Source organism: Phascolarctos cinereus, unplaced genomic scaffold (assembly GCF_003287225.1).
Source record: "Phascolarctos cinereus isolate Bilbo 61053 unplaced genomic scaffold, phaCin_HiC Scaffold_2;HRSCAF=192, whole genome shotgun sequence".
NCBI lineage: Eukaryota > Metazoa > Chordata > Mammalia > Diprotodontia > Phascolarctidae > Phascolarctos > Phascolarctos cinereus.
This window is the reverse complement of record NW_027555625.1, coordinates 144,723,696-144,751,506: the sequence shown is the minus strand read 5'-3', so window position 1 is coordinate 144,751,506 and position 27,811 is coordinate 144,723,696. Positions and strand designations below refer to the sequence as shown.

At 39.0% G+C, this 27,811-nt stretch overlaps 2 protein-coding genes and 1 long non-coding RNA gene across 8 annotated transcripts in view; 1 reads left to right on the top strand and 2 right to left on the bottom strand.

Moving 5' to 3' along the window:
* The window catches only part of INTS9 (integrator complex subunit 9), a 131,163-nt gene extending 122,654 nt beyond the window's left edge, over positions 1 to 8,509 (bottom strand). Inside the window, exon 1 of the mRNA XM_020988805.2 lies at positions 8,211 to 8,509. Coding sequence (XP_020844464.1) covers positions 8,211 to 8,219 — 9 coding nt within the window. The 5' untranslated portion in view covers positions 8,220 to 8,509. The remainder of the gene's footprint in view (positions 1 to 8,210) is intronic.
* A 217-nt stretch (positions 8,510 to 8,726) lies between these two features.
* The window catches only part of HMBOX1 (homeobox containing 1), a 218,412-nt gene continuing 199,327 nt past the window's right edge, over positions 8,727 to 27,811 (top strand). For 2 of the 6 annotated variants that reach the window (XM_020988824.2, XM_078149658.1), the window contains exon 1: positions 8,729 to 9,036. The gene's annotated coding sequence lies outside the window, so the exon portion shown is untranslated. Of the gene's footprint in view, positions 9,037 to 27,811 lie in introns of all 6 variants that reach the window. The other 4 variants (XM_020988819.2, XM_020988806.2, XM_020988851.2 and 1 more) reach the window with 3 other exon arrangements.
* On the bottom strand, positions 11,623 to 20,069 carry LOC110210088 (uncharacterized). The gene is made up of 3 exons (XR_002325012.2): positions 19,997 to 20,069; positions 12,146 to 12,242; positions 11,623 to 11,701 (listed from the first exon to the last, which is right to left on the bottom strand). It is a non-coding gene; the product is annotated as an uncharacterized LOC110210088 (long non-coding RNA).

Sequence of the window (27,811 nt, the reverse complement as noted above, 5' to 3'; positions counted from 1 at the left end):
TAAGACTCACCATCCTGCCCTCTAGTTATCTTCTTTCCATACCTCCAGGCTTATTTATACCTTTCCAATCCTTATGCTGAGAACAGCAAGGAAATCAATGCTACTATTACCAGAAGGATATATCAGTTGATTGCCCTATGACAGTACTTATCTTTGTGATCTCACAGACTGAAATAACCCTACTTAGCCACCAGTGCCCCACATAAAATGCCTTTTCCTATTAGAATGTAAGCTCCTTGAGGGCAAGAACTGTTTTGCCTTTTGTATTTGTATCCCCAGAACTTTGCGTGGTGACTGGCACATGGCAAATGCTTAACACGTGCTTTTTCATTAACTTAGTTATTAATTTTTTTTTTCTTGGTAAGGCAATTGGGGTTAAGTGACTTGCCCAAAGTCACACAGCTTAGTGAATTTCATGTGTCTGAGGCTGGATTTGAACTCAGGTCCTTCTAACTCCAGGGCCAGTGCTCCATCCACTGTGCCACTTAGCTGCCCCTAGTTATTAATTCTTGAGTCCATCCACTCTACCATACTATGTCCCTACTTGTTTCCATAATGATAACAGCAACCACAACTAACACTTAATTTAACAGTGTTTACTACACTAGGCACCATGCTAAGAGCTTTGAAAATATCTCATCTGATCCTCTCAACAATTCTGGGAAGTATTATTATTATCTTCACTTTTACAGTTGAAGAAATTGAGTTAAGCAGAAGTTAAGTGACCTCTCCAAAGTCACTAAGCCAGTAAGCATCTGAGGCCAGATTTGAATTCAACAGGTCTTCCTGACTCCAGGCCCATTGTTCTATCCACTGTGCCATGTTGCTGCCTTTCTTTTGACAGTAAATTGAGAAAAAAAAATATTCTGGTTACTTGAAAGTCCTAATCCACTAGATGCAATTAATAAAAATTTAAGTGTATTGTACTACAGCAAGAGATAATAATTAATACCATCGGAGTAGATAATTTCTTCAAGGAAAATATAATAGGACCACTTACAAAAAAACTGCATGTGTTTGGGAAAGAGCTACAAAAAAAGGGGTGGGAGAAACAAGAGATGACAATAACAGAGCTAAACCTGTGTAGCATAAAAACTTGTTTTAGCAATGAGATACAAAGATCTGACTGGGGAACAAATTCTCAAACCAAAGATTCCACAAAAATACTCTTTAGCTTTTAAATTGAATAAAATGTCTTTAAAATACCTCATTTTCATTCCCCCCCATAGTCAATATAACAACATAGCACTTCCAGGATATAAAAATACTTCCCTCCAATAACTCTGTGAAGGAGACAGTCAATAAACATTTATTAAGTGCCTGTTATGTGCTAAATACTAGGTATACAAAAAGAGGCAAAAGACCATATGTGCCCTCAAGGAGCTTACAATATAATACAGGAGTAAACAAGCAAAAAAAAATACATATAAATATCATATATGCAGGAAAAATAGGCAATAATTAAAAAAAGAGAAGGCATGAGAAGAGGGATTGGGAAAGGCTTCCTATAAAAGTCAGGATTTTAGTTGTGACTTAAAGGGAAGTCAGGGTGGTCAACAGGAGATTAGGCGAGACAGACTTCCAGGACTGGGGAACAGCCAGAGAAAATGTCCAGAGCTGACAGATGGAATGTCTTGCTTGAGTGACAGCCAGGAAGCTGATATCACTAGATCAAAGAGTGTATCGTAGTGAGTAAGGTATAAGAAGAAATATAGGGGAGGTGGGGTTAGGTTATGAAGGACTTTGAATGCCAAACAGAGCATTTTGCATATGGTCCTGGAGATGATAGGGAGTTACTAGAATTTATTGAGCAGGGAATTGTAATGTGGTTAGATGAAGTGATATGGCTACTTTACCACGTGAGACACAGTGAAGGAGGAGATAGTAGCAGAAAGCATCTGAGTAACAGGAGATGGGGAAGAGGAGAAAAGAGGAAGCTCACAGAGAATGGCCTCAAATTTGTCTATAAAACATTAGGCAAGGTTCTTAGCTGAAAGGATGGGGGTGGGGAGGAGCCACAGGAGATCTGAAGGATGAAAAGATTTGGAAGAACTGCTGTGGAAAGTGGAATAGTGCACTGCAAAGGGAAATGTAAAATGATTGCCAGGAGACAAGTGAGGGCTCAGTTGAGGTTGTTTAACATAAATTTGTAGTGAACCCAGTCAGAATGGTTGTGTGATTTTCATCACCTACATTCAGGAGCACGTGTAAGTATGAGGGACAGTGGTGAGATGATGGGCTGAGGTTTGGCAGGGCACAATTAGAGATATAAGGGGACCAGGGACTGAAGAGGGCAGTGTCAAGTTGAACTGCTTCACCAAGGAGACAAGGGGACATGGCTGGAAGAGAACTGAGGGCTCGAGGGATTGGAGATCATGGTATATACAAAGAGTAGTTCAGAAAGGGAAGGCAAAGAGAGAAGTGTAAAGCCAGTAGGCTGTGGTCAGATGACGAGATTTCAGAATTCTTGAATATGTAGAAGGTTCATTTGTGGATGAGGTCAAGATCAAAGATCACAAGATCTTTTGTGTGTGGCCAAAGTATGGTGGAGGAGTAGGTCAAGGGAATCAGTGGGTTGAGGAATTGAGCAGTTAGTGTATTTGTGGGAGATTCAATATGTATATTGAAGTCTCCTAGTATGAGAGCAGGAGTTGGGGAGGAGAGAAAAATTGTAAGCCTGGTACCAAACTTATTGAGGAAGGAAAGGAAGTGACCTGGATGTCTGCAGACAAGAGCTACCAGAATTTTGATTGGGTGGTAGATAAGAATAGTAATGACCTTAAAGAGGAAAGTTACTGAGTGGTGCAGTAGGGAGAGAACCTGGGGACCTAGAAGTACTCTAACTCCTGCATCTTGACCAGTGAGCAGAGAATGATTGAAGGTACAACCAATATCAGAAAGAGTGACTTAGGGAACCTGTATCAGCAGGTTTGAGTGATTTCTAGAAGACAGAAGGAGTGGAAGAAGAAAATATTTAGGATGAAGGTAACTTGTCCAATATGGCACTAGTATTCCATAAGGCTCAGCAGAAGAGGATGTGAAAGAATTGAATAGCATTTGGCTGGGACTTTGGGATAAGAGGGTTAATAGGAATAAGGAATTATGAGGAAAGGGATGGGGAATGGGGTTGGATGATGACACCTACAAGGGTTCAGAATCCTTGGTATGTATATGATATAAACTAAGTGTGAAACTTCATTATTGAATGGAAGATGCCACTCTTTATCAAAGAACAGGCTGGAGATTAGGCAGAAGACAAAGCATGAGATGGAAGGCCCATGGTCAGATGTGGGAGGAGGGGACCTTTGTTTAACCACTTGTCGTCCTTCTGGAGGCTGGAGATTAGGCAGGAGAAGGTGAGCTGCAGGAGACTGAAGTTGTGCTCTCCACTGACTGTTTTTCCTCTTCCTTCACAGGATAGGCATACCAGGCATTGGAAGGCATGAGATCAATAAAGATTGCTTCTTTATGCACTACTGGCTCTCCACATCACTAGCAAGAAATTTGTCAGGCAGCAGTAGGTGGAAGTTGCCTTGTACTGGCTTAGATCGAAGTTGCTCTGCCAGCCCCCTAGTTGCGTTCCTTCAGGTGACATGAAGCCTGAGAAGTCAGAGAAAGGTCTCATTCCTCTTCTAATCTAAGACTGGATATCAGGCAGATGCAGAAGGAGGTACAAGTCTAAGGATGGGGGAGCTGTTATGGAGTGGAAGAAGTTAGGCCAGCCCATAGCAGCTTTCCCTCCTGGAACATAGGCCTCTTTCTTTTTCAGATAGTGCAAATACTATCTCCCATCTTATAGATGAGAAGAGGCTCAGTGAAGATCAGTGACTGGCTCAAGGTCACATAGATCATAAACCTGAGAGACAGGATTAGAGCCTAACTTCCATTCCAGGACTCGATCACATATGCCTCTCAATACTTGCAAGTTCACTTTGTCCTCAACTGTAATAATGCCTTTATAATAACTTCCCTTTATATTATTCCCTCTAATTTCTTAATACCTTAGTCTTTTCTTCTTTGGTTCCAATAATCCTCTAGAGCAGTGGTATCAAACTCAAATAGAAAGAGATCCCTGAGGGATGCATATTGAATTAGAAAATCAGGGATTAACATTATCTATTTTTTATTGCAATTTAATTTTTGTTAAATTTACTTTCCTAATTACATTTTAATTTAAGTCAGGCGCAGAAGTTTTATGGTGTTGGCCTGCAGTGGCAAGTGTTAACATCTCTGCTCTAGAGCCCATTTTAATATCTGTGTTCTACATCTACTTCGTTTCATTATATAAATCAGAGCAGTTTACTTCCATCCTAACACACAATATTTATGCAGATGACTGGCAGCCTGACGCCTGCAGGTGAACTTACTTTCTTTGAAGAAAAGAGGTGGGGGCAGCTAGGTGGCACAGTGGATAGAGCTCCAGCCCTGGAGTCAGGAGGACCTGAGTCCAAATCTGGCCTCAGGCACTTAACACTTACTAGCTGTGTGACCCTGGGCAAGTCACTTAACCCTGACTGCCTCACCAAAAAAAAAAAAAGAGGTGTCTAAGAAGTAGGATTTAATGTTTTTCAAACCCTGCTGTTTTGCTTATATAAATTCTTTCATATTAGTACTTGTAAAAAAACAAATAAGCTGCAATTTGGAGATAAGAAAGCCAAGACGATAGGGAAGAAAATTTCAGAAAACATTTCCCCTATGATGGCTTTTCTGTTCTACTAGAAAAAAACACACAAAGAACAAAACAAAAACCCCAGCAAAAAAAAAAAGCTTCCTTGAAACCTGCTTTTTTCCTCTCTAGCCATTCTTATTTCTAAATATGTCCAGCACGATTTCATGAACAAAGCCATATATAACATGGTAAAATCCATTTAGATTTCTTTGAAAACAAGTTTTTTCGATGACTTTCTCAGAGAGTTTGTCACTTTCAAATACATTTTATTTTACTTAATTATTTTGGATGGAAATCTTTCTAAAATGTATCAATTATCCTTCTGTCTTTCTAAAAATGTACAATGAATTTAATATAATGTTTTCTTGATGACTCAGGGTTTTTGTTATACTTAAATGGATCTGTGATCTCATCCATATGGATGTTCTTTCCAAAGACGTAGACCATTCAGGCTTGCTCATTCTGTGGAACTCTTGTCCATGTCACCTCATCATTTTCCCAGGAGGCAGTAGGGAGCTGCAGTAATATGCTGGAGGCTTTTTTTGATTTTTTCTAGTTCTAGTTATACTCTCCCAGAACCGAGGCACAAAACGTCAAAAATGAAGCATTTTAAAGGGTTGTTGGACTGGTATTATACTTTTCACCTTGGCTCTGCATTATCTAGTAAAATCTCTTCAAGTCACAGCATTCTGACAACATTAAAACTTAGAGGTTCTTCATCTGTGGTCATCTTCTCCAAGAAGGATGTAGTTGCAAAATATTCCTATTATTGCCAGTCAGCTCAACTGAGGGACCTAGGAGCACCAAATCTCTAATACAAAAGGTTGTCTCCAAGGCTGGACACATCCACCTCAGGCTTGATGCTTAGTCACCTATGCTCACAGAAGGAATATAAAATAGAAGAGACAGCCAGAGGCCTAAGCTCAGGCCTGCTTAAGTCAACATACGTATTTTAGCTGCCTTACGCTCACAGATACAATGCTGCTGGTTTCAGGGAAAAGGTGAGCTGCCCTTCTCTCACCCCTCCAAGGAAAAATTTAAAGAGGTTTCTTATATTTAGCAGGTGGGAAGAGAGAGCCAGAGGATGCAGTCATTTTTTTTAGAGTCTACTTCTCCTGGGTGGACCACTTTTCCTGGATGAGTGATCGGTATGCTTGATTCAGACATCCTTTGCTGCCATCATGGGATCAAGGGACCAATACCGGGATTGTTTCTTCATTCTAAGATGCCCAAGTTCTTCAACCATGAGCCTCACTTGGGCTGTAAGAATCAGCCTGGGGACCTCAGCACATGCTTCATGGGATATATTCCAAAACAACCTTTGATACACCAATGTAAGAAATAATCTCCTTAATACTGTCAATTGTTAATATATAAATATATATGTACACACACACACACACACACACACACACACACACACACACACACACACACGTGAGCGTGCAGCTAGGTAGCACAGTGGATAGAGTGCTGGGCCTGCAGTCAGGAAGACTCATCTTTGTGAGTTCAAATCTGGCCTTAGACAATTACTAGCTTTATGACCCAGGACAAGTCCCTTAACCCTGTTTGCCTCAGTTCCCTCATTTATAAAATGAGCTGCAGAAGGAAACAGCAAACCACTCCAGTTTCTTTGACAAGAAAACCCCAAATAGGGTCACAAAGAGTCAGACACAACTGAAACAAATGAACAACAAAATATATAGATGTATGTGTGTGTCTATAAAAAAAGCTTTGACTTTAAAACATTCACCTCTGAGATAGAAGCACTTTCTATTCCAGTGATTTGGTCTCCTAATTCTCTTAAAAGCCATGTTTAATTCCTTTAGTTTTCAGTATTTTCTTCCTCCTCTAGTAGTTATGCATCTGTCTACATGTTCTAGTTAAAACTCTCAGTAGAATGTAAGTTCTTTGAGGGCAGGAACATTTTTATTTTGTCTTTGTGTCTCTGGCACCTAGCACATTGACTTGTACATTTCTTGTTGTTTAGTCGTTTCCAGTCATGTCCAACTTTTCATGCCTCCTTTTTGGAGTTTTCTTCACAGAGATATGGGAGTGGTTTGCCATTTCCTTCTCCAGCTCACTTTACAGATGGGGAAACTGAGGTAAACAGGGTTAAATAACTTGCCCAGGTCATACAATGTGTCTGACACCACTTTGAACTAGGTGTTCCTGACTCCTGGCCTGGCAATCTATCCACTATGCCACCTGGTTGCCTGTGACTTGTACACAGGCAGCTAAGAATAGGCACCAGACCTGTGATTTCATTGATAAAAGGATGAAGAAACTCCCTCTACAATGTAGACTAATACTTTCTCTGTAATATACAGTCTCATATGTGAGTTGCCTAGGGCACTTAAGTTTAATCAAATTGCCTTGAGTGACATAGCCTGTATGTGTCTGGGCATGTCTTGAACCCAGGGTTTCCTGGTTCTGAAACTAGCTCCCTATCCACTAAGCCATTCTGCCTCTGGCCTGGTACAAGGTGAATGATGAATAAATTCTTGTTGGAAGGGATTGGACACTCCTTCTAGTTGTCATGCCATTGCTAATGCTGTTCCTCTAGTAAAGAAAGCATAGCCTCCTTGTTCCTCCTACTAGTTCAATGTCCACCCTCTCCCTTCTCTGAGGTATGGATCTTTCCATTGCACCAATGCCCTGTTTTATGTACCTTCATCCTGACTCCTTCACAAAATTATGAGCTCCTGCAATGCAGGAACTTTTTTTTTTTAACCCTTCCACAACTTAGCTCAGTGTTGTATACACAGTAATCTCTAAACAATATACTGACTGACTGATAAAAGGTACCTCCTCAATATGATGGCTAGGACACTCATGTAAGATGTAGAAGGGTTCGAAGACATTGGTCCAAGGCTTCTTAACCTAGGGTCCATGAACTTGATTTTAAAAATATTTGGATAATTATATCCTTATAATTGGTTTATTTTTTAATTCTGCATATTTTAATGTTATTTAAAAGATAGAGGCTCCATCTGAGTGCCAAGTCAATAAGCCAGGTCAAAAAGCATTTATGAAGGGCCTATTACGTGCCAAAGGGTCCATGACACAAAAAGTTAAGTACTTCCCATGTAGTTCACTTCTTTGGTTTCATAAAAGAGAAACCGAAGTCCACCAAATTACTTGTCCCAAAGTTGGAATGACGAGCGGGAGAGGGAATTTGAACGCAGCTTGCCATGATATCCAAATCAGAGCTCTTTTCAACGCATTACAGGCAGGATAATGAAAAAGGAATACCCGAACCATGCTTGTTAGACATGGCTAGGTGAAAGGCCTTGGCAGAGCGCCCTGGTCAAGCCCCGTGACCCCTGTAATGAGCGATAAAGTGCCACGGGCACGAGAAGGCTTTAGAGTGCTATCCTCTCCCACAGGAACTACCCTCCTCCCAGCATGCTTTTCTGCACCACCAATTTCCCTTCGCTGCTTTCCCTACCCCCCCACCCCGTAACTTTTTCACATAAGCCGTCGGGTTTCCAAATCCTAGGCATCACCCTCACCCTCTGACCCGCGAGAGGAGACTCACCAGCTTCATACTGAAATCTTCGCTGTTATATGTGTACGGCTGGACTCCCTCACTCCCTGAAAAGGACTTCCGGCTAAACCGCCACCGCCAAACGTCCTAGAGCATGACGGAATAGCGAGTCTTTTCCTGCACTCCTACTCCCTCTGCCCGCCTGCTCACGCTCCCAGAGCATCACGGGAACTGTAGTACGCCCGTGGCTTCACGATGGGAACTGTGGTCATTCTTCTTCCTTTTCCTCCCCTTCCTCTCAGAACTCCTCCCTCTGTCAGCTACGATTTATCCCCATCGCCTCCTCTTTTAACCTCTCCACACCCCAAGATGATATCATGTCCCCTCACTGGACCCGATGCCCGCGGTATTGTGGGACCTGTAGTTCCGGTTGGTGCTGATTCTCCCTTTCCCTCCTCCCTATGGGGAAAGAGGAAGGGCGCGGGCTGTGCCGGGAGCTGTAGTTCCCAGGGGCCGCTTGGTGCTGCGGCCCGTGCTTTTACCTCAGGGATCAGGGAACTACAACTCCCAGGGCCGCCCGGCGGCAGCAGGTGGGAGCGGGGCTGTTGATATCAATATGGCGGTTGTCAGCCAGACAAAGACAGTCAGTCTGATGTGATTGAGACAAGGGAGGTTTTCAGGGGGAGACTGGGAGATAGGGGCCTCCCCTCCCCCTTCCCCTCCTCCCACGCCGGCCTCCACCCCCTTCCCCAGCCCCCCTCCCGCCGGGGACCCCGTGCGGAAGACACCCCTCCCCCGCTACCTCAGCCCTTTTTCTTGGGACGTTGGGGAGGGGGTTGCCCGCGAGGCGGAGAGAGAACTCAGCCAGGCTCCTGAGGTGAGTGGAGCGATTTTCTCCAGCTGGACACCCCGAGCCTCTCCCCCTCCACACTTTCCTTGAGGGCTTGGGGGTGGGGGGCCGGGGAGGTGGCAGCGACGATGAGGTGTCCGAAGGGGGCGTCTGGCTGGGTGACCCGACTCAGGGGTGGGGCAGGGTTATTTTGGGGGGGGGCCGGGTAACTCAAAGGCACCGGCTGCACCCACCCAGTCCCTTCTAACTCTGCCGCCCTTGCCTGCGGGTGGGAGATGGGGGAGCTCGCGGGGTGAGGGTCCCTCGGCTGGAGTTTGAGAAACTGTGAGGCGGTGATTCGAGGGGTGTTGGTGCGGTGCGCGCGCGTGCCTTTCGTTTTCTCAAGTGTCCTTAACTTTGTGTGGGGGGGGCTCGAGGTGTGCCCCGGGAGGAGGAGGCCGGTGCCCGGCGAGGTGGAGGCGCGCGCGGGGACCGGGGGGCACAGCAGGGCCTGGGCTGTCGAGCGGGTTCCGGGCGCGCTCCCCGCGCCCCCCCACACTGTGGCTGGCCGCGGGCTTCAGGGGCGACCGGGACTAGGGCCCCTTCGGGGGGCGCGGATCGACGCGGCGCCGGCGAGGTGGGAAACGAAAAAGTGCCCCGCGTCTTCTCCTCCGGAACCGTGATCCGGTGACACCGTCGGGGCTCTTCCGAAAGGCGTCCGCCTTCACCCCAAAACAGTAGGTGGGGTGCCTCTTCTCGAGGTGAAAACGGCTTAATTACTTGAGGGTGGTTTTGTTGCTGTTGTTGTTTGTAAATATTGGTGGTGGTTTTTTTTTCTTTAAAGAATGTGCTGGGCTCTTTTGGTGGTGGTGGGGTGTTGTAAAGGTGGGAGGGGGCTTAGATGGATAGTTCAGAAAACACTGGCTGACTGACCGTCTTGTGGTATAGAACTAACTGGGTTTTTAGCAGGATATCCAGTCGGAAGTAATGCTTGGGTGCAAGTTAAAGATGCTGCTTGCCTTTTCCCTCTACCCCACCCTTGAATTGTTCCTCCTTGAATGTTGCTGGAAATCGGGATGTGGGAGAGCAGGGAAGAAGAATGCTTTTTTTTTTTTAAGGAGAGATTTTGTATTAAATAAAGTTGACTTATAAACAGATTGTATTGTTGATTTACACCAGGGGTTAAAAGTCCAGAAGTGTCTGGCTACTAGGCGCTGTGTGATGTGACTAGCCAGTTTCTGCCGGGGTCTTTCAGGTGCCAAAAACATTACCCTCCCTTTGGTCTTTTCTTTTTTCATATCTTCTTTCCTTTCTTCTTACCTCTGCTTTTGGTGCTGCTGACATTTCTTGGGTGTTGAGAATACCTTCTGTGCCTGTATCTATCTATCTATCTATCTATCTATCTATCTATCTATCTATCTATCTATCTATTTATTTTTTTACCCTGATATGGTTGCATGTTGTTTGGTTTTGCCATTCCCTGCATCATTAGAGGGGAATAATCTGCATCATTCTTTCTGCCAACTCTGTCACAGGTAATTATCACTTTAGTATTGCGGTTTCCTGCATTAAATTTCTTTATACCTATTCTTTAAAGCTCAGTTATTTCATCTATCCGAATTGTGTATGTGAATCAAACTCTGGAAAAATATTTTAACTATTTTCTTAAGTTTTAATTACTATTATGAGAAGATAACATTTTAAAAAATTATAGCTTCAATCGCATTAACATTTCTAACAGTTCTTAGAGTTACATTAAGTGATGGAAACCGAGTGTTGAGCACTTTGTTCCATTCCACAAATGAAGCTCTTTCTGGAACCTTTGCTTATGGGAACAGTTTGCTTGTTTTCCTATGAGAGAGACTTTCGAGCAGAGGAGTTGATATGATTTTTTCCGGTGTTTAGAAAATTAAGGTATTCGAATACATTTATCCTAAATCTGCTAGTTCTTGATACTCATTGTTAGCTGTCGTCGTGGAATCTTGGAAGCAGTAAAAACCCGAATTCACATAGCTACTGTACATATGTTCTGTTACCTTTGATATGGAAATCAGACTCTCTGGAATTGGTCATTCACACCAATAAACTGGCTGGTAATTGGAAATGTGAGAGATAACAAGTGTATATTTAGGTTGACCTACATAGAAACAGTTAATGTGTTTTCTGAATTTGAACTTTATAATATTGTTTTGATCTCCTTGAAGACCATCATTGCAGTTGTTAGATACTTAGATTTCTAAAATTATTTGCTTGTATCTTAGAAATATTAATTAGAATAATTTTAAAAATGAAGCTAAGCTCTTTTGAGAAAAGGTGTTATATAATTGTAGAATCTAAAGTATCTAGAAACTTCAGTGTCAGAGAAATAAATTATTTAGAATGCAGAAGCAAAATGTAAGTGAAAAGATAAATATCAAGCAACAACTCTTAACCCATTTACTTCCTATTGCCCAGTTTTTCAATTAACATTTATTGATTTACTGCTTGGATGTTTCTTTTGAAATGAGAACAATATATTTTAGGGGAAAAACCCACTGACTTTCCTATTCCTGTGCAGTATTTGAGTTGAAATCTTGATTTGTAATCCAGTCTTATCTGAGTAAAGTGTTTACTGTTGCATTTTAAGCACTGGTTATTGGATTGCTCGAACATTGTAAAATCTTCATTGCAGGTTACAGCCTAAAACACTCTCAGCATGTGGAAGTCATATGGTCTGCAAAAAGAAGTGGAAAATCAGGGCATTGGTTGCCTGGCCAACTTAAAATTTCATCCTGTAACTGTGAAAGACACATTTATTTTCATGTGATCTCATCTAAAAATGTTTCCTGTAATATGTGAATTTGAAAATCTGCACTGTTTTAACCCAATCTGTTGCTTGTTTAATGCAATACATTTACTTATCTGCAACTAGCATTAAGAAGCCTTTAGAGATCAACTTTAAGGAGAGAGAGAGAGAGAGAGAGAGAGAGAGAGAGAGAGAGAGAGAGAGAGAGAGAGTGTGTGTATGTTAATAATCTTAGAGTTGCAAGATGATTTTTGGAAGTTTTATAATCCAGTTCCTTCATTTTTGAGATGAGAAAATTAAGACTCAGAAAGGTTTAGTAACTTATCGAAGGTCACCCAGCTAGTTAATGACAGAGGTAGGACTAGAACTCACATCTCCTGATTTTCAATCCAGTGTTTCTTTCATTCTCTTTTGGTGAATCTTCAATTTTTAGTATTGTACATAGTTCATCGTTCAGCCTTGATTTATCCTAAATTAGATGTAAAAGTATAATGAATGCGTATTAATTTGCTCAATATAGGATGAGTTCATCTATGGTCAGTCACAGAGGTGACAGTCTTTTAGTTGCACAGCTGATTTGAACTGGGGTCTCCTCCAAATCTCATATTTTCCCCACATGACATTACTTGTTATTTTAAGATGTCCTTGAAGTAAATCTTCATCATTGTTGCAACCTTATGACCATAAATATGTCAATTTATGACAATTTTATGATACATATTAATGTAGCTTATTTGTATTTAGTAACTACAAAATCAGTGCAAATTTAATTTGTCCATTTAAGTCCTTTGTGTATTCTGCTTCCTTTGCCATACTTTTAGAATTATTTAAACTGAATTTCCTGTAAGTCTGCTTGTTCTTTTTCTGTGCATTTGATTTCATAGTCTATCTCTCTTTGCAGATTTTTAATGCAAATACTGTTTAAACTTAATCATTTGTTGCCTTTTGAATTAGAAATTGTTTGCACAAAGTAAGACCTTTTACTCTTATTTCCCTTCCATTGCTTCTACTCAAGGGGAAAACCTATAGGTAAACGTAAAGTGATGAGCAGTAATCTGTGCTGATTCATATATCATGATATTTTGCCAGATTCTATGTTTTACTCTACCTTTAAAAAATTAAAAATGTATTTGGTAGGTTAGTTACTTCACCATTTAAAATTTTCCTGTGTTTGTAGTTTTTTGTTCCTGGATTTGATTTTTTTTTAAATGTGTATAAGTAGAAAACACTCTTATGATGTAGAAAAATACAGATAGTAGATATGCAAAAGTGCTCTATACCAGTATGTTTGTAGATGTATGGAGTGGATTTTTAGGAGTCTGGTATACCATAAGAAGTCAGAACTGCACATAGTCAGTAGACTATGTGAAAAGTGATTGTTGCCATAAACCATAGGAACAGACATTACATGACACTCAAATAACTGACTGGGAAGGAGATTTTTTAATATTGTAAACTTTATTTTAAGAAATTACCTTTTTATCATGAACTTTAGTTATTAGTAAATATTTCAATATGCAAATAACAAAAAGAATTTTACATAAACTCATCAACTTCTTTTACCTAGTTTTTGAAAATGTATTTTAATTTAAACAGTGAGTAACAGAATTGGCATTTGTGTCTGCTCATGAACTTTGTTATCTTTTTGTATATTTTAAAATGTTTTCTTGATATTCTTTTTTGGGGGGAGGGGGCAGTTGGAGTTAAGTGACTTGCCCAGGGTCACACAGCTAGCAAGTGTCAAGTGTTTGGTCTGAGGCCAGATTTGAACTCGGGTTTTCCTGACTTCAGGGCTGGTGCTCTATCCACTGAGCCACCTAGCTGCCCGTTGATATTCTTTTAAAAACACCTTTAGCACTACCCATTAATTTGTGCCCATCCCAATAGACACTCTCTCTTCCCCCTAACAAATAAAGATAAATACATTGGCTATGTCTGGCAAAAAAAATTATGTTGCATTATGTACCTTTAGTTCATCTCTTTTCTGCCAAGAGACTGGAGTCATTATCACTAGTCTTCTAAAGTCATGATTGTTCACTACATTGTCCAGAGTTTTTAAGTCTTTTAAGAGTTTAAACCTTAATTTTTAATTAATTATGCCACAGCATATCTATTATCACTTTGAAAATGGGAAATATCTACTTAATTTCCTTTTTAAGTTACCTGTAATATCTGTAAGTTAAATTTATAGGCATAATAATAACTACCACCCAGATAATTACTGTAGGACAGGACTTAGGAGCTTCCAGGCACATGATTTTTTTTGAGTGATGGAATGAAGGGAAATGTTTTGCAAAATTTTTAGTGGGAGATAAAGATTTAAACTTAAGTCACTGCTTCAAATAATTTGTTTTCTTGACTTTAAATAAAACACATGGCAAACTCACTATAGCACAGCCTTGGACGTTGTCCAAGAGCATTTAGTTACTGGAAGGACCTGGCTACAGCCTGCTTTTTTAAAAATAATTTCACACCATGAGTCCTAAAGTTGGTGTTAGAGTAAGTTTCTTAAAGCACATAGGTCCAAGGAAAAGCCTTGGACCAAAACTATAAACCTTTCAACTGCTTTTTTCCCCCTTCACAAAAGATGTTTATTTTATAAACTAAAAAAAAACAAAACAAACCCAAGAGTTTTTATTTGTAGCTATCTGGTATTTTTTTGAATTGTGTATCAAGTTCAGTCAGCCTCTTTCCTTATCAGTGGTATTGTGATGTACCAAATCAGGGCAAAGGAATGGAAAAGAGAGAGAAGAGAAAGGGAATACACATTTTTGTAGCGCTAACTGTGTGCCAAGCACTGTGCTAAGCACTTACAACCCTTTAAGATAGGTGCTGTTATCCCCATTTTACAGTTGAGGAAGCTGGGTTAAGTGACTTTCCCAGGGTCACATACCTAGTAAGTGTCTGAGCCTGGAAGTCTTCTTGACTCCAGGCCCAGCTGTCTATCTGTTCTGCCATCTAGCTGCCTCAGTTTAGGTGAAAAGAAGCAATTAGTTTTTAAGCTACAGTTCCACCCTCTGATATGAATATATTATTGGTGTACTGGATGTTTTTCATGAGAATAAGCTTGTCTTACTCATAATATTTTCCTTTTGTAGTTGTCTGTATTTGGTTTTATTGGAATTAATTTTAAAAAACTGAACTTTAAACACCAAAAAAAATTACACATAAAGAGTAGAACAAAAGAGAAATTTATCTGTGAAATTGTGAATCTTTATTATGTTCCTCATGCTTCTTAAGAAAATAATTATATAATAAATCCAACATGTTACTTTAAAAACTGTCCTACTTTGTTTTTACTTCTGAATGTCCTATTCATTTTTAAAAATACTTTAGTACACTTTTCTTTTTTCTTTTTTTTTGAAAATAATACTTATCACTAGCTTCCCTCTCAAATCCCACCCTCCAATGAACTCCCCTCCAAAATGATGGGGAAAAATATTTGTAAAAAAGATAAAATGTTTAGTAAGCACACAGACATCGTGGTATGTACTGGGACTGCAAATATAAGCAAGGAAGAGTCTCTGCCTTCAAGAAGCTTATGTTCTAATGGGGAAAGACAACCTATAAAGGAGAGTAGGAAGGTTGGTGGGGAAAAGGGGATGGAGATAGAGGGGTTACATAGGTGGCAAGCTTTATTGGAGCTGAGAGGCCTGTGGGTTGGGGTCCATGTTAGTAGTAGGAGAGGTAGTATGGTGTTTGGAGCAGGAAGGAAGTGTAGAGGCCTGGGGCCCTTGGAAGAGAAGGCAAAATAAGCTCTTATGCAAAGCAAATCTACACATTTTCCATGGTCCCAAAGTAAGTCTCATTCTGCACCTTGAATCCATCAGCCCTCTGTCAGGAGGTGAGTAGCATGTTTGATCATTCATGATTGGAATACTTTGATAGCTCTCTTACTGTCTAGTTATTTTAACAATTAGCACAGTACTCCAAATGTCAGGAGCTTTTTATGTATGTATGTATGTATGTATATATGTATGTAATCAGTTTTTTCATAGGGGAAAAATCCAAGTACCATAGGTGCAATTGCAATGAATGTGACCTGAGACTGAACTTTTCTGCTTCAAACTGTGGTAAAATCATCTAGTAGCTAAGATTTGAAGGTTAGTGATTCAGGGTCCTTTAGTCTTATTAAACCCAGATTGGGGTCACAAAATATGGTCTGGGGACTACTAGTGGTTCATGAGGGATCTCCAGGGAGTCTTCTTGCTGGCTTCTTGTAGTAATGCCACTCCCCTGCCTCTTCCTCCCACTACTTTTACCATGTTTTATAAGAAAAATCTGATTATTTCACGTGTATCTCATTAAAATCAGAACCCTTTAGTCAGAATTTTCCTTCTTTTAGAAGCTGTTTTTCTTTCAACATTCCAATGAATGATTTCACTTTGTGAAGCTCTTCTTTTAAGATCCTTTGAAGATACTGTATAAATGTGTACAAGTGACTTTTGGAAAATAGTGACTGACAAGCCAGTCTGGTGTGTAACTATGAAAAATGAAGTTTATGAGCAAAAGCTTTGGACTGATGAATCTGAATGAGCTGCAGATGACAACAGACTCATCAGAAAACAAGGGAAACCACTAATTAAGGGATAAATTTCAAATGTGCTTAGTGTGGAAAAAAGTGTAGGTAGTTTTTTCAGTCTTAGTCAAATATGGTTCATAAGTATGAGTGCCACACTTGGAATAATTATGTTCAAAGAATAAATGATACTAAAATGATATATCAAAGGTTATATAAAGACACATAGATAAATTGTTTGAAAAGGATATAGGGATATATTTAAAAAATGAAAGGCAGTTGCAGAACTAGAAATCATGCTTAGTACTATTCTACCTAGTTCTTTTCCCCACAAATGACGCATTTTTTTTTCTATCATAAGATGATGTTGGAAATATGTTCAGGTATAATGAGAGTGAAGGGGAAAACATAACTACAGGAAGGTGTGATGCAGACATTAGTTTTAATAATTTATCTTTCTATTCTCCATCTTATTCTGCTTTGGGGAATCGTTACCCAGTACTAGCAACAATGTAGCTTGGAAGCCTGCAGTTTGGCTAATCACCACAGACCTTTTTAGATAATGGGCTTCCTCTACATGAAACCTTGCTTAACTTTACTGAATTCTGTGGGCTCATAAATGGCGGTATTTTCTCTGGCAATACAGATTATAACCATAATAATAATGTCTAGCATTTATACATTTAGATTATAACCATAATAATAATGTCTAGCATTTATAAATTCAGATTGCAACCATAACAATAATAATAGATAGAATTTATATATTTTAAGTTTTTGAAAGTGCTTTACAGATATTTTATTCCTACAGCAACGTTATGAGGTAAGTGCTATTATTAGCCCCATTTTACAGCTAATGAAACTGAGGAAGACTTGCCTAAGGTCAGACAGTGAAAGTGTGAGACACAATTTGAACTCAGGTTTTCAATCAATCATTGAGCGTTTATTAAGCACCTGCTATGTGCCAGACACTGTGCTAAGGGCTAGGGATGCAAAAAGAGGCAAAAGACTGTCCTTGGCCTCAAGGTCACAATCTAACATTTTTCTTATTCTAGGTCCATTGTTCCATCTACTGTGTCACTTAGCTGCCTATACTATCATTGGATCACAACTCTAAAGCTGAAAGGATCCTTAGAATCTATTTAATCAAATACTCTCATTTTACAGATGAGAGGAGACCAAAGTTTGGAAAGGTTAAGGTACTTATTTAAAGTCATGCAACTACATAGTATGTGACAAAACTGGGATTTTAATGCAGTTCCTCTGATTCCATTGTGCTGCCTTGTAACACATTTATGGCCTTTCATCCTCAGTACTGTTGTCTTTTCTTCTCATAAATTCTCTGTAGGAGATTTACCCAATGTAATTGGGGCCTTCCTATAGATAAGATAGATTGCCAGTTAATTTATGAAATTATTAACTGATTCATTGTGACCCAGATAAAAGGAAAAAAAATCTCCTGGAAAGAGACAAAAGGTTCAGCTACCCACCCTTGCTCTCTGTTCAGGAATTCATTAGTCCTTGCTTGTTCAAGAGTAGGGGTGGCTCTGAATAGCATATATTTTTAGTCCTGGTGCTTCCAGTTTATGACTATGGGAATGGGATCACTGAGAAAGCCCTCTAGGTCAAGGGGAGGGGCAGGCATGCCCAACTTTTTGGAAACTTGCAGGTAAAGACCATGATGGCATCAAGCAGGGAATGTACTTCACTCACGCTTCAATAAGGTGCAGAGAAAACAGAGGCCAATGGCACAGAAAGAATAGGGGTCAATGGGTATGACAGGGAATGGAGTGGTTAAAGAGAGGCAGGAAGAATACAGAAAGAAAATGGAGAGGAAGAGGGATGTAGTCACTTATGTAATCTTGGAGATGCCTTGGGAGCAGTTGGTCAGCAAGGATCCATAGCAAGTGGAGGCATGCAGGGATGGATGAAACAGGAATTTGGGGTTTCATTTTTATAGGTTTTTGTGGTATGGGACAGACTAACACTTATCTATACTACCTTGGTTTATTAGCATGTCTGCATCATCTCAAAGTTATCAGCCACACTTTAGGGTTAGTTTATTAGCATAACACTTTACTGGTCTTACAGCATGTGTCTAAGCTTATGTGAAGCCTATAGACAAAGGACAGTTAGCAAGCAGGACTGAGAGCTGTTATATTACGGCCTAGATGGCTTCCCCTAATTTAGCATATAGTCTTAGGATGTATCCTTAGTTAATTTTATAAGACAGTTTTCAGTGGCTCCTATGCTCCTCTAATTTATGAGATCATTTGCAAGTAATTGTTGCTCCCTTAATTTATGGAATACTCTGTAAGTGACTTCTGGGGTCTCCTTTGCAATCTTATTTGCTACTATTGTTACCTTATTCTAGCTACTTGTAAACTTACTATACTAGCTAAAAGGGGGAGGATTGTGTTCAGGGAGACCAGAATCAAATACAGTTTTAACACATAATGGATCCTTAGTCCTGGTGAAGGTCTGATTAAGCCTGTGGACACTCTCAGAATAATGTATTTGAATGCATAAAATAAAATGTACAGGATAAGAAAGGAAATTGATTGTATAGAAATACATTTGTCAGAATATTTTAAAAAGAATTACATGGACCCAAGGTTAAGAACCCCTGCTCTATATCTTTAGCATTACTTGAATACCAATACAGCATGCAGATTATTGATTGGTTATCTTGTACTCTTGGGAAGCTCTGCGAGTGTGACAAATTGGTATTGCATTGTGCTCTTGGAGTCAGTAGGACAATGATTAAGTCATCTCATTTTCACATTGATATTGATATTTGAAGTTGAATTGAATAGAAAGTTCCATAAAATGATTATAGATGCTGGAGAAAAGATTACCTTTTGCTTGCCTTTATGGTTTTATTGGAAAACCTCAAAGAAATTAAAAAAAATTCTTATAACTCCTCCATAATATTCTTGTTAAGTATAATAGTATAGTCTTGTTTTTCCAAACAGAGGCATATAAAAGTAAATTACTTGCTTAAGACTACTGTTGGGATAGTGTTGCTATGAAGAGAAGAACTATGGCCTGCCAGAATCTGGAAAGAAATTGTACAATAGAAGTAATTGCAACTGTCCATCTTATATTCCTCTAATGACAGATCATAATTTCTGTTTGGGGAAGTGTGAGAAATAATCATGTGTTCTGTGAAATATCTTTATAAGCTTGATTAAAAAATCATTTGTCACCTATGAAATACAGTAATTTCTGGGGTAAAAACCAATGTCATATTATGTACAGTAGTAAGAATAGTACACTTAAGGACAAAAACTATGGTAAACATAATTTTTGGGTAGAGTACTGACGTGACTGGGGGACCTCATTTGTAATACATTTTGTATTTTTATGTCCCATTCTCTTCCATCCTCTTCCCCCTTCCCCCCAAACTCTTTGTGGTACCTGTGCAAGCCTCCTTGGTCATACTCTCTGATTAAAATTTTCAGTAAGATGAGACAGGTTTATCACAGGAATTTTGAGAGCCTTCAGGTAAAAAGTGGAATTCTTTTAAATATTAATACAAAGTAATATTCTTTAAAAAAACATTCCTGAAATTAGACTCTGGTAAGACACAAGTAGCATGTTTTCCCTTTCTTCACCATGGGAATCCTTTACTGGCAAATTATTGGTTGCACTGATTTTTTAATGTTTCATGGAACCAAAGAACTCATTATCTTATGACTCACTTATTGGTTATGAGCTTCTCCATTCTTATTTAGGTTTGTCCTTCGATAGCAAACATGGCTTGTTATTGGAACTTTCCAGCCTGAAGAATCTGCCTGAACTTGAGCTCTGTTCCTTTGAGAGGCCAAGTTCTTATCACATCACAATGAGGCATCAGATTAGGACTTCTGCTTATAACAGTTAAGTCCTCCAGATGCTTGTGTTTGGGATAATATTGTGTTGAATGTATCAATTGCCCAAACACTACAGGAATACCTCAACAAAATTCACGACCACTCAAAAAATTGTCCTCACAATCAGTAAATCCAAAATGATGTTCTCAGACTTTGATACAGAATTGGGTGGATACTGAGTTAGTTCATTAGGACATCTAGTTTGAACTGGTACTGTTAGTTGAAAATTAGTTGGGTCCAGGATTGATCAGGAGAAAGAGAGTGGGCTATATTGCATTTTGGACTCTTAATAATTCAAAGTTGTTCTCCAACAAAAACTTGTTATTTTAACACCGTATTCTGGTGGTATATAAAACACTACATTCTGGTGATTCTCCATAGCTGCAAATCATGGAACACCACAACCTCCAAAGGATCTAAACTGAATGATCCAGAGATTAATAGAAAGATGCATGGTGGGCATAAATAGGTTGTAGCATATTATTACATTTGATTTGCATGTAAAAAAGGTATAAGACTGTCATTCTGAAATGCTTAATTAGAAGAGGGCATAGGAGAGTCATGGGGCACGAAATAAGAGGTCATAATGGACAGCCTCAATACTGCCCCCATGGAATTTTAAAAGAATTTGAACAAGACCTTTAGCATTTTGGGTAAATCTTCTGTGGAGAATTTATGGGAGGATATGGACATGGATAGTATAAAATTCAAACTGCATGGGTTGTGACCTGTTCCAATAGAGGGAGTACCCACATCAATGATAATAGAGATGTTGAAGTATATCAAAATAAATTCCTTGTCTTAGTAAAACTGCATGCCAGGCTAGGAGATAAGAGACTTGGTTCTTGTCTTGGCTCTGCCATTATCTAGATATGTGACCTCAAGTGAATCATTTTTCCTTTCTGGACTAGATATAAAATGTGACATTTGGAAATTGGTGACCATTGTGATATCTTTCACCTCTGAAATTTCTGTTTCTATGATTTTGTTCATGCTATCCACTTGGGAGAGAGGTACCTGTAATTATTATTATTATTATTATTATTATTATTATTATTATTATTATTATTATTTTATTTTATCAATACTCCATTCGTTGTCTCATATAGCAAGTCAGCCTTATCTTGATTTTTTTTTACTTTTAAAAATTCCTACTAAATAAGGTTATGAAAATAAAATTTAGGTTAATTTAACTTAAACATGAATTATTACATTAACATCCAATTCAACTTTAGGTATATGTCAAGTTGGGAAAAATCAGAAATTAAGTTAGGATGGTTACTTTTGTAAAATCGCATCAAATGTGTACCTTTGAAGATGCCTCAAAGCATATCTCTTTATATAATGATAATAATGATGTATGTCTTGCTAAAGGAAAGACACATGAAGGCCTTTTTCAAGATGGGCAGGAATATCACTGTTGTCAGATTAGTTTGCAGACAGTTATGGAATCATAGGAATATGTGATATTAGTTGTGTAAAGCATTTGAAAGGTAATCTATTGTGTCTCAAATGTATTTTACAGAGGAGGAAAAGGAGACTCAGAGATGAAGTGATATGCCAAGGCCAAATGGTGGGTTAGTTATAGAGCCAGAATTGAATTAGGGATCCTGTCACCCAGGCCAATGTTTCCAGCACACTATATTGGAAAGCTAATCTTTACAGGTAGTTTCTTGGAGGAGGCTAATGAATGATTCCTCATTTCATGAGCATAATTATGTTAAGTAGTGGCATTTTTTTTCCTGGATCCTCGTTACTTTCTTGTTCTTAGTATATTTGTACTTGTAGAAGTAAACATGATTTCCATTATCTGATTCCATTTTCCATTGAGACTATGTTTTACCTTCTTACCAGTATTCATTTTCGGTGCTTTGAGGTATGTATTCAGAAGGGACATGTGTGTGTGTGTGTGTGTGTGTGTGTGTGTGTGTGTGTGTGTGTGTGTGTGTTGTGAGGAGGAAGGGGATTGGGAAGGTACTTGTGATACTTTTCCATATTTTGGACCAAGACAGTTGCGGAGTTGAAATCAGTTATCTCAGGAAATTAATATAAAGGATGTAGCCTCAGCATTATTATACTTAGATTTAACTTTATATGTACATCACCTTTGAAAACTCTGAAATCAACAACAAACATTTATTGAATTCGTACTGTGTTTAAAGTATGTTGTCAGGGATATAAAAATGAGAAGTGACAGTTCCTGCCCTCATTGAGTTTACACTCTAAAGGAGAACAGAGAGATTAGATTTGTCTGCTTGGCCTTGGCTGCAGAACTAGGAGTAGCAGGTGGAAGTTGCAGACTGACAAATTCAACGAGAGAGAAAGCTACTAGTTACTAGATCTGACTCAAAGTTACAACAACTAACTTTGAAGTAATAGACTTCCCCTCATTGGAGGTTTACCCTTTTAAAAAGTATATTTTGTTGACTTTTTTAATTTTACATCACTTATCTGACAATTAGATGGCTGTTTTTCAAAAAGAAAGACGAGGGAGGAAATTTTCAGTAAAATAGATCAACACCAAAAAAAAATCTAGTGGTATGTGCAATGTTCCACACCCTTTGTTTCAGAGCAGAAAAAGGAGCTGGGTAGGTATCTGATTCTGTGGGCCCAACTTTGGTTTTAATAATTTCATATCATTTTTTATTGTTTTGAGTTGCTGTCTTTTCCATTTACATTGTTGTAGTAAACTTGTTTTCTTGGCTCTGCTAATTTCATATTGCATCAACTTATGCAAGTCTTCTCTGTATTCATCACTTTATTCATTTCTTACAACATCATAATATTCCATTATATTGGACCATATATATTGCACCACAATTTGTTTAGTCATTCCTCTATCAGTTGACATCTACTTTGTGACTGCAAAAAGTGCTGTTATAAATATTTTGGTGTATGTAGAACCCTTTTTTTTTTTCCATTGGAGATATATGCCTAGCAGTGGAATCTCAGAGTCAAATGGTGTGGATATTTTTTTACTTTATTTGCAGAATTCTAAATAACTTTCCATAAAGGTTGTACTAATTCATAGCATCACCAACAATGCATTGGTGACCCTGTTCTTCCACAACCCTTCTGACATTGACTATTCCTTTTTAAATAAAACTTTTTTTTTTTGCCAGTTTGGGCCTATCTATATCTCTTACTTGTTCATATATCTTGGATAACCTTATCAGATACTTGATATAAAGGTTTATATTACGGTATGGTCTTTAATTTTCAGGTCATATATCCATTTAAAATTTGTGAAATACCATGTAGAATATTGGTCTAAATATAATTCCTGTCAAGTTGCTTTATTGGATATTTTTAAGTGGAGGTTGGAATCCATTTATTGGATATGGGAGGAAGGATAGAGAAGAGATTCTTACCCAGGTGTGAGTTGAACAAGATGATTTCTATATATCATAGGATCAGCAATCTAGAGCTTGAAGGGACCTCAGTAATCACGTAATCCAATGGCTTCATTTTATAGTAGACGAAACTGAGGACCAAGAAGATTAAGTGAATTGTCAAAGGTCACACAGGTAGTAAGCATTAGAGGTGGGATTTGAACCTTGGTTCTCTGACTCAGGAGTCAGTGCTCTTTTCATTCTAACACACACACACACACACACACACACACACACATGCACGTGCGAACGAGCGCATGCATACATCTCTTTCTTTTTTTAAAATTCCGTTTTATTTACATTTCTGAATTCTCTCCCTCACATCTCCTTTCACCCTCACCTATTGAGAAAACAAGAAAAACAAAACCCATTATAAATACATATAGTCAAGTAAAACAAGTTCCCACATTAGTTCCCCTCTCCTCAAAATATGCTTCGATCTGCAGATGGATAACATTTCATTAAGAGTCCTCTGGAACTATGGTCAATTCCATTGTATTGATCAGAGTTCCTAAGTCTTTCAAAATTGTTTATCTTTACAGTATTGTTACTATAGCAGTTGGTTCTGGTTCTGCTCACTTGTTTGTAGCAATTCATTTGAGCCTTCACGGGTTTTTCTAAAAGCATCACCTCCATCATTTCTTATAACAACAGCATTCTATTACATAGTATTTCTTAACTCATTCAGCCATTCCCCAAATAATGGGCACCCCCTCAGTTTCCAATTCTTTGCCACCACAAAAAGAGCTGCTATGAATATTTTTATACATCTAAGTCTTTTTCCTATTTCTTTGATCTCTTTAGAATATAGACCTAGTAGCAGTATCACTGAATCACTATATATGCAGTTTAATAGCTTTTTGAGCATAATTCCAAATTGCTTTCCATGGTGGTTGGACCAGTTCACAGTTCCACCAACAGTGCATTAATGTACCTATTTTCCCATAGCCCCTCCAGCAGTTGTCGTTTTTAATTTTTGTCAACTTTACAAATCTGATAGTGATAAAGTAGTACTTCAGAGTTGTTTTAATTTACATTTCTCCAATTATGAGTTATTTGGAACATTTTTTTCATATGGCCACATGCCTCTTAACTGTTTCCTTCCTACTCTGAGATTCTGTGAGAGCCTCCATTCTACAAACTTACATAGCACTTTATTACTCTTTTTCTGAATCTATCACCTTCTACCTTTTATAGCAGTTATTTTTACATATCTGAGTTTTTCTGCTAGACTGTCAGCTCCTTGAAGAACCTCCCTCTCCCCTCTCAACCTCACATTTCTTTGTGTAAATAGGTATGCTGTATATGTGGAAAAAATGAATAAGTGAGAACAGTGAAAATTGCTAGGGCTTAATGGAAGAGAACTAACCGGGTAACTGAAAAGATTTTGTTGGGGCAGAAGACATGTATATGCCATTCTACGATGATTTAGTCACAAAAGACACAAATCTGCTGTGACAGGAATGGAGTTTAGATGCTGTGCTTTATTTAAATTGTCCATTTGCTTTTTCAGAAGTGTGTGTCTCTTAGTGGTTATCGTATTAATCCTTCAAGCTCACCTCACACCAAGCAACATGCCACTGATATGACCACATCTGTTACTGTTATGAAGGACTAGAAGAAATAGCTTAAATATCTGGTTTCTCATCAGGGAATAGACTCAAGTCCCCCAAATATGGTTCTCTTCCCCCCCCCCCCGGCCATTGTTGGTACATTTCTTGCTGTCATGCATTCCAGTTACTTTCTGGGCCACCCATTGGTAAAGTTCCAGGTAGATATCGGGCAGCTAGATTATACAGTGTTAGAGCGCTTCAGTCTGCATTCAGACTCTGTCCTTTCTTTGGAAGCAGATAGCATTTTTTATCATAAGTCCTTTGGAATTATCTTGGATTACTGTATTACTGAGAATAGCTAAGTCATTCACAGTTGGTCATTGTACAATATTGCTGTTACTGTGTGCAATGTTCTCCTGGTTCTGCTCACTTCACTTTGCATCAGGCCATGTAAGTCTTTCCAGGTTTTTCTGAAAGCACCTGCTGGTCATTTCTTATAGCACAGTAGTATTCCATTGCATTCGTATGCTACAACTCGTTCAGCCATTACCCATTTGCTTGTCATCTTAATTTCCAATTCTTTGTCACTACAAAAGCTATAAATATTTTTATAAGAGTAGGTCTTTCTCCTCCCCCTCCCCTTTTTAAAAATCTCTTTAGGATAGAGACCTCACAGTGGCATTGCTGGATCAAAGGGTATACAAATTTGATTGTTCTTTGGGCATGGTTCTAAATTGCTTTCCAAAATGGTTGGATCAGTTTACAACTCCACCAGCAGTGCTTTAGTGTCCCAATTTTCCCAAATCTCCTTCAACATTTATCATTTTACTTTTCTGTCATATTGAAGCTTTGGGTTTTTTTTCAACTGTGTTCAGAACAAGGAAGGTAGGGTGAGCATCAGTGGCACTTTGATTTTGTGAACATTTTTCCAGTAGCTCAAGGCTGTTTTTCAATATCCATTCTCTTAATCTCTTGTTTGACCTTTGTCTATTGACTTTATTTTCCACCTAGATCTTAGTGCTACCACCTTGCAGAACTGTTTGTTTCGACCCTATTAGTGTTTCTTCTTTCTGGCCCCTGTTTGCTTGTTTTTTTAAGGATAACTTACCCTTTTGCTCCAGATCATACACCTGTTGCTCTTAGCCTCTCATTAACTGAGATGTCACTGAAGATTGCCCCACCCCGTGCAGATTGGTCTGCTGACGCTTTTATGCCTGGAGGTTTTGGCTCAATCCCTAGCTAGGGAAACACAAAAAAATGTAGACTTGACATGTCATCAACTCATTTTGGCTCTCTCCCAACCTTTTCCAGAAGGAATGAAAAATGTAAAGATGTGCCCATATATACAGTAGGGAAAAGAGGAGCAATTAACTCCTATGCAAATTTAGTTAAACTAAACAGAACCATTGTAGAGGGATCTTACCTTCTGTACTCTTGTAAAACATTCCTCTTTAATTCTCTCCTTTCTCTTTCCCCCAAGGTGGCATCACAAAGCTGCAAGGTTAGGGTTTGAGGTGTCATTTTTGATGGAAAATCTAAAGAGAAATAATATTAGAAAATTGAGTGGGATTTTCTTTTTTGATAGCTCTGTCATTGGCTTGAGGGACTTTTAGATTCCCTAGGCATTGGCTTTCAAAACTCTAGAGTGGAACAAGAAAAGTATAACCTTGTCTTTCTTCTTTCAGGATGCACCTATTTCCTCTGTGACTGTGCTTTTAGGATTTTTTTAGGACTAAGTTTCTCATGCAAAGTAGTTGTCCATTAGATTGTCATATTTGATTTTGAGCTAAAATTTCCCTAATCAATATAGTTTAATCCTGTGTGTTCGATAGATACCTGTTATTTTCAGGGAGAAACCTGTGTGTGTGTGTGTGTGTGTGTGTGTGTGTGTGTGTGAGAGAGAGAGAGAGAGAGAGAGAGAAAGAGAGAGACAGACAGACAGACAGACAGACACACTAGATATAGTTTGCTAGTATGCACTTTTCCCTGGGTCAAAAGATCTTGCTTTGCCTAAAAGGAAATGGGAGGTACAAGGGCAACGTATACCTTCCAGACTAGGGCAGGATATTGGACTTCCCTCCCAACCCCTAGCCTAGGAGAGATACCATTAAACAGAAAGAAAAAGCAAATAAAAGGAATACAACCAGAGAATCTTGAACACACAGCACTCATCGTGTCATGTCAAGAGGGAAAGGTCCCTAATGCTTTTTCCAGAGTCTCTTCCTGGGGTGTGATGCCTTAGAGGAGTTCAGGAAATATGAACAAGACCAGGTGTTTATGAGACACTTGGTTTTCTCAGGCTTGTATGGTTGATTTTCTATCTCTGGTGTCATGGGGAGAAGGTTCTGAATGGGAAGTTTCTAGGCATGGAAGATTGCAGATGTAAGGAGATTTTGAAAAGAGAGTAGAGGGTGTGGAATAGCTAGGGCAGAGAGAACCTGCCATATGGTGAAAGAATAGTTCTCCCAGCCAGATTTTTTTGGAGGGACCACAGAAGTACCCATGTGACCTTGAATAAATCATTGCCCCTTTCAGGCCTTCAGTTCCCATATCTCCAAAAGGGATTAAATGACCTCCATGGTTCCAGCTCTTGAATCTATGCCCTTTTGGTAAGAGAAAGCTGCTAAAGACTTTTTAGTAGAATAGTTACATTATCAGAGCTTTGTTACCCATAAAGCTTAGGAATAGACATGCTATAC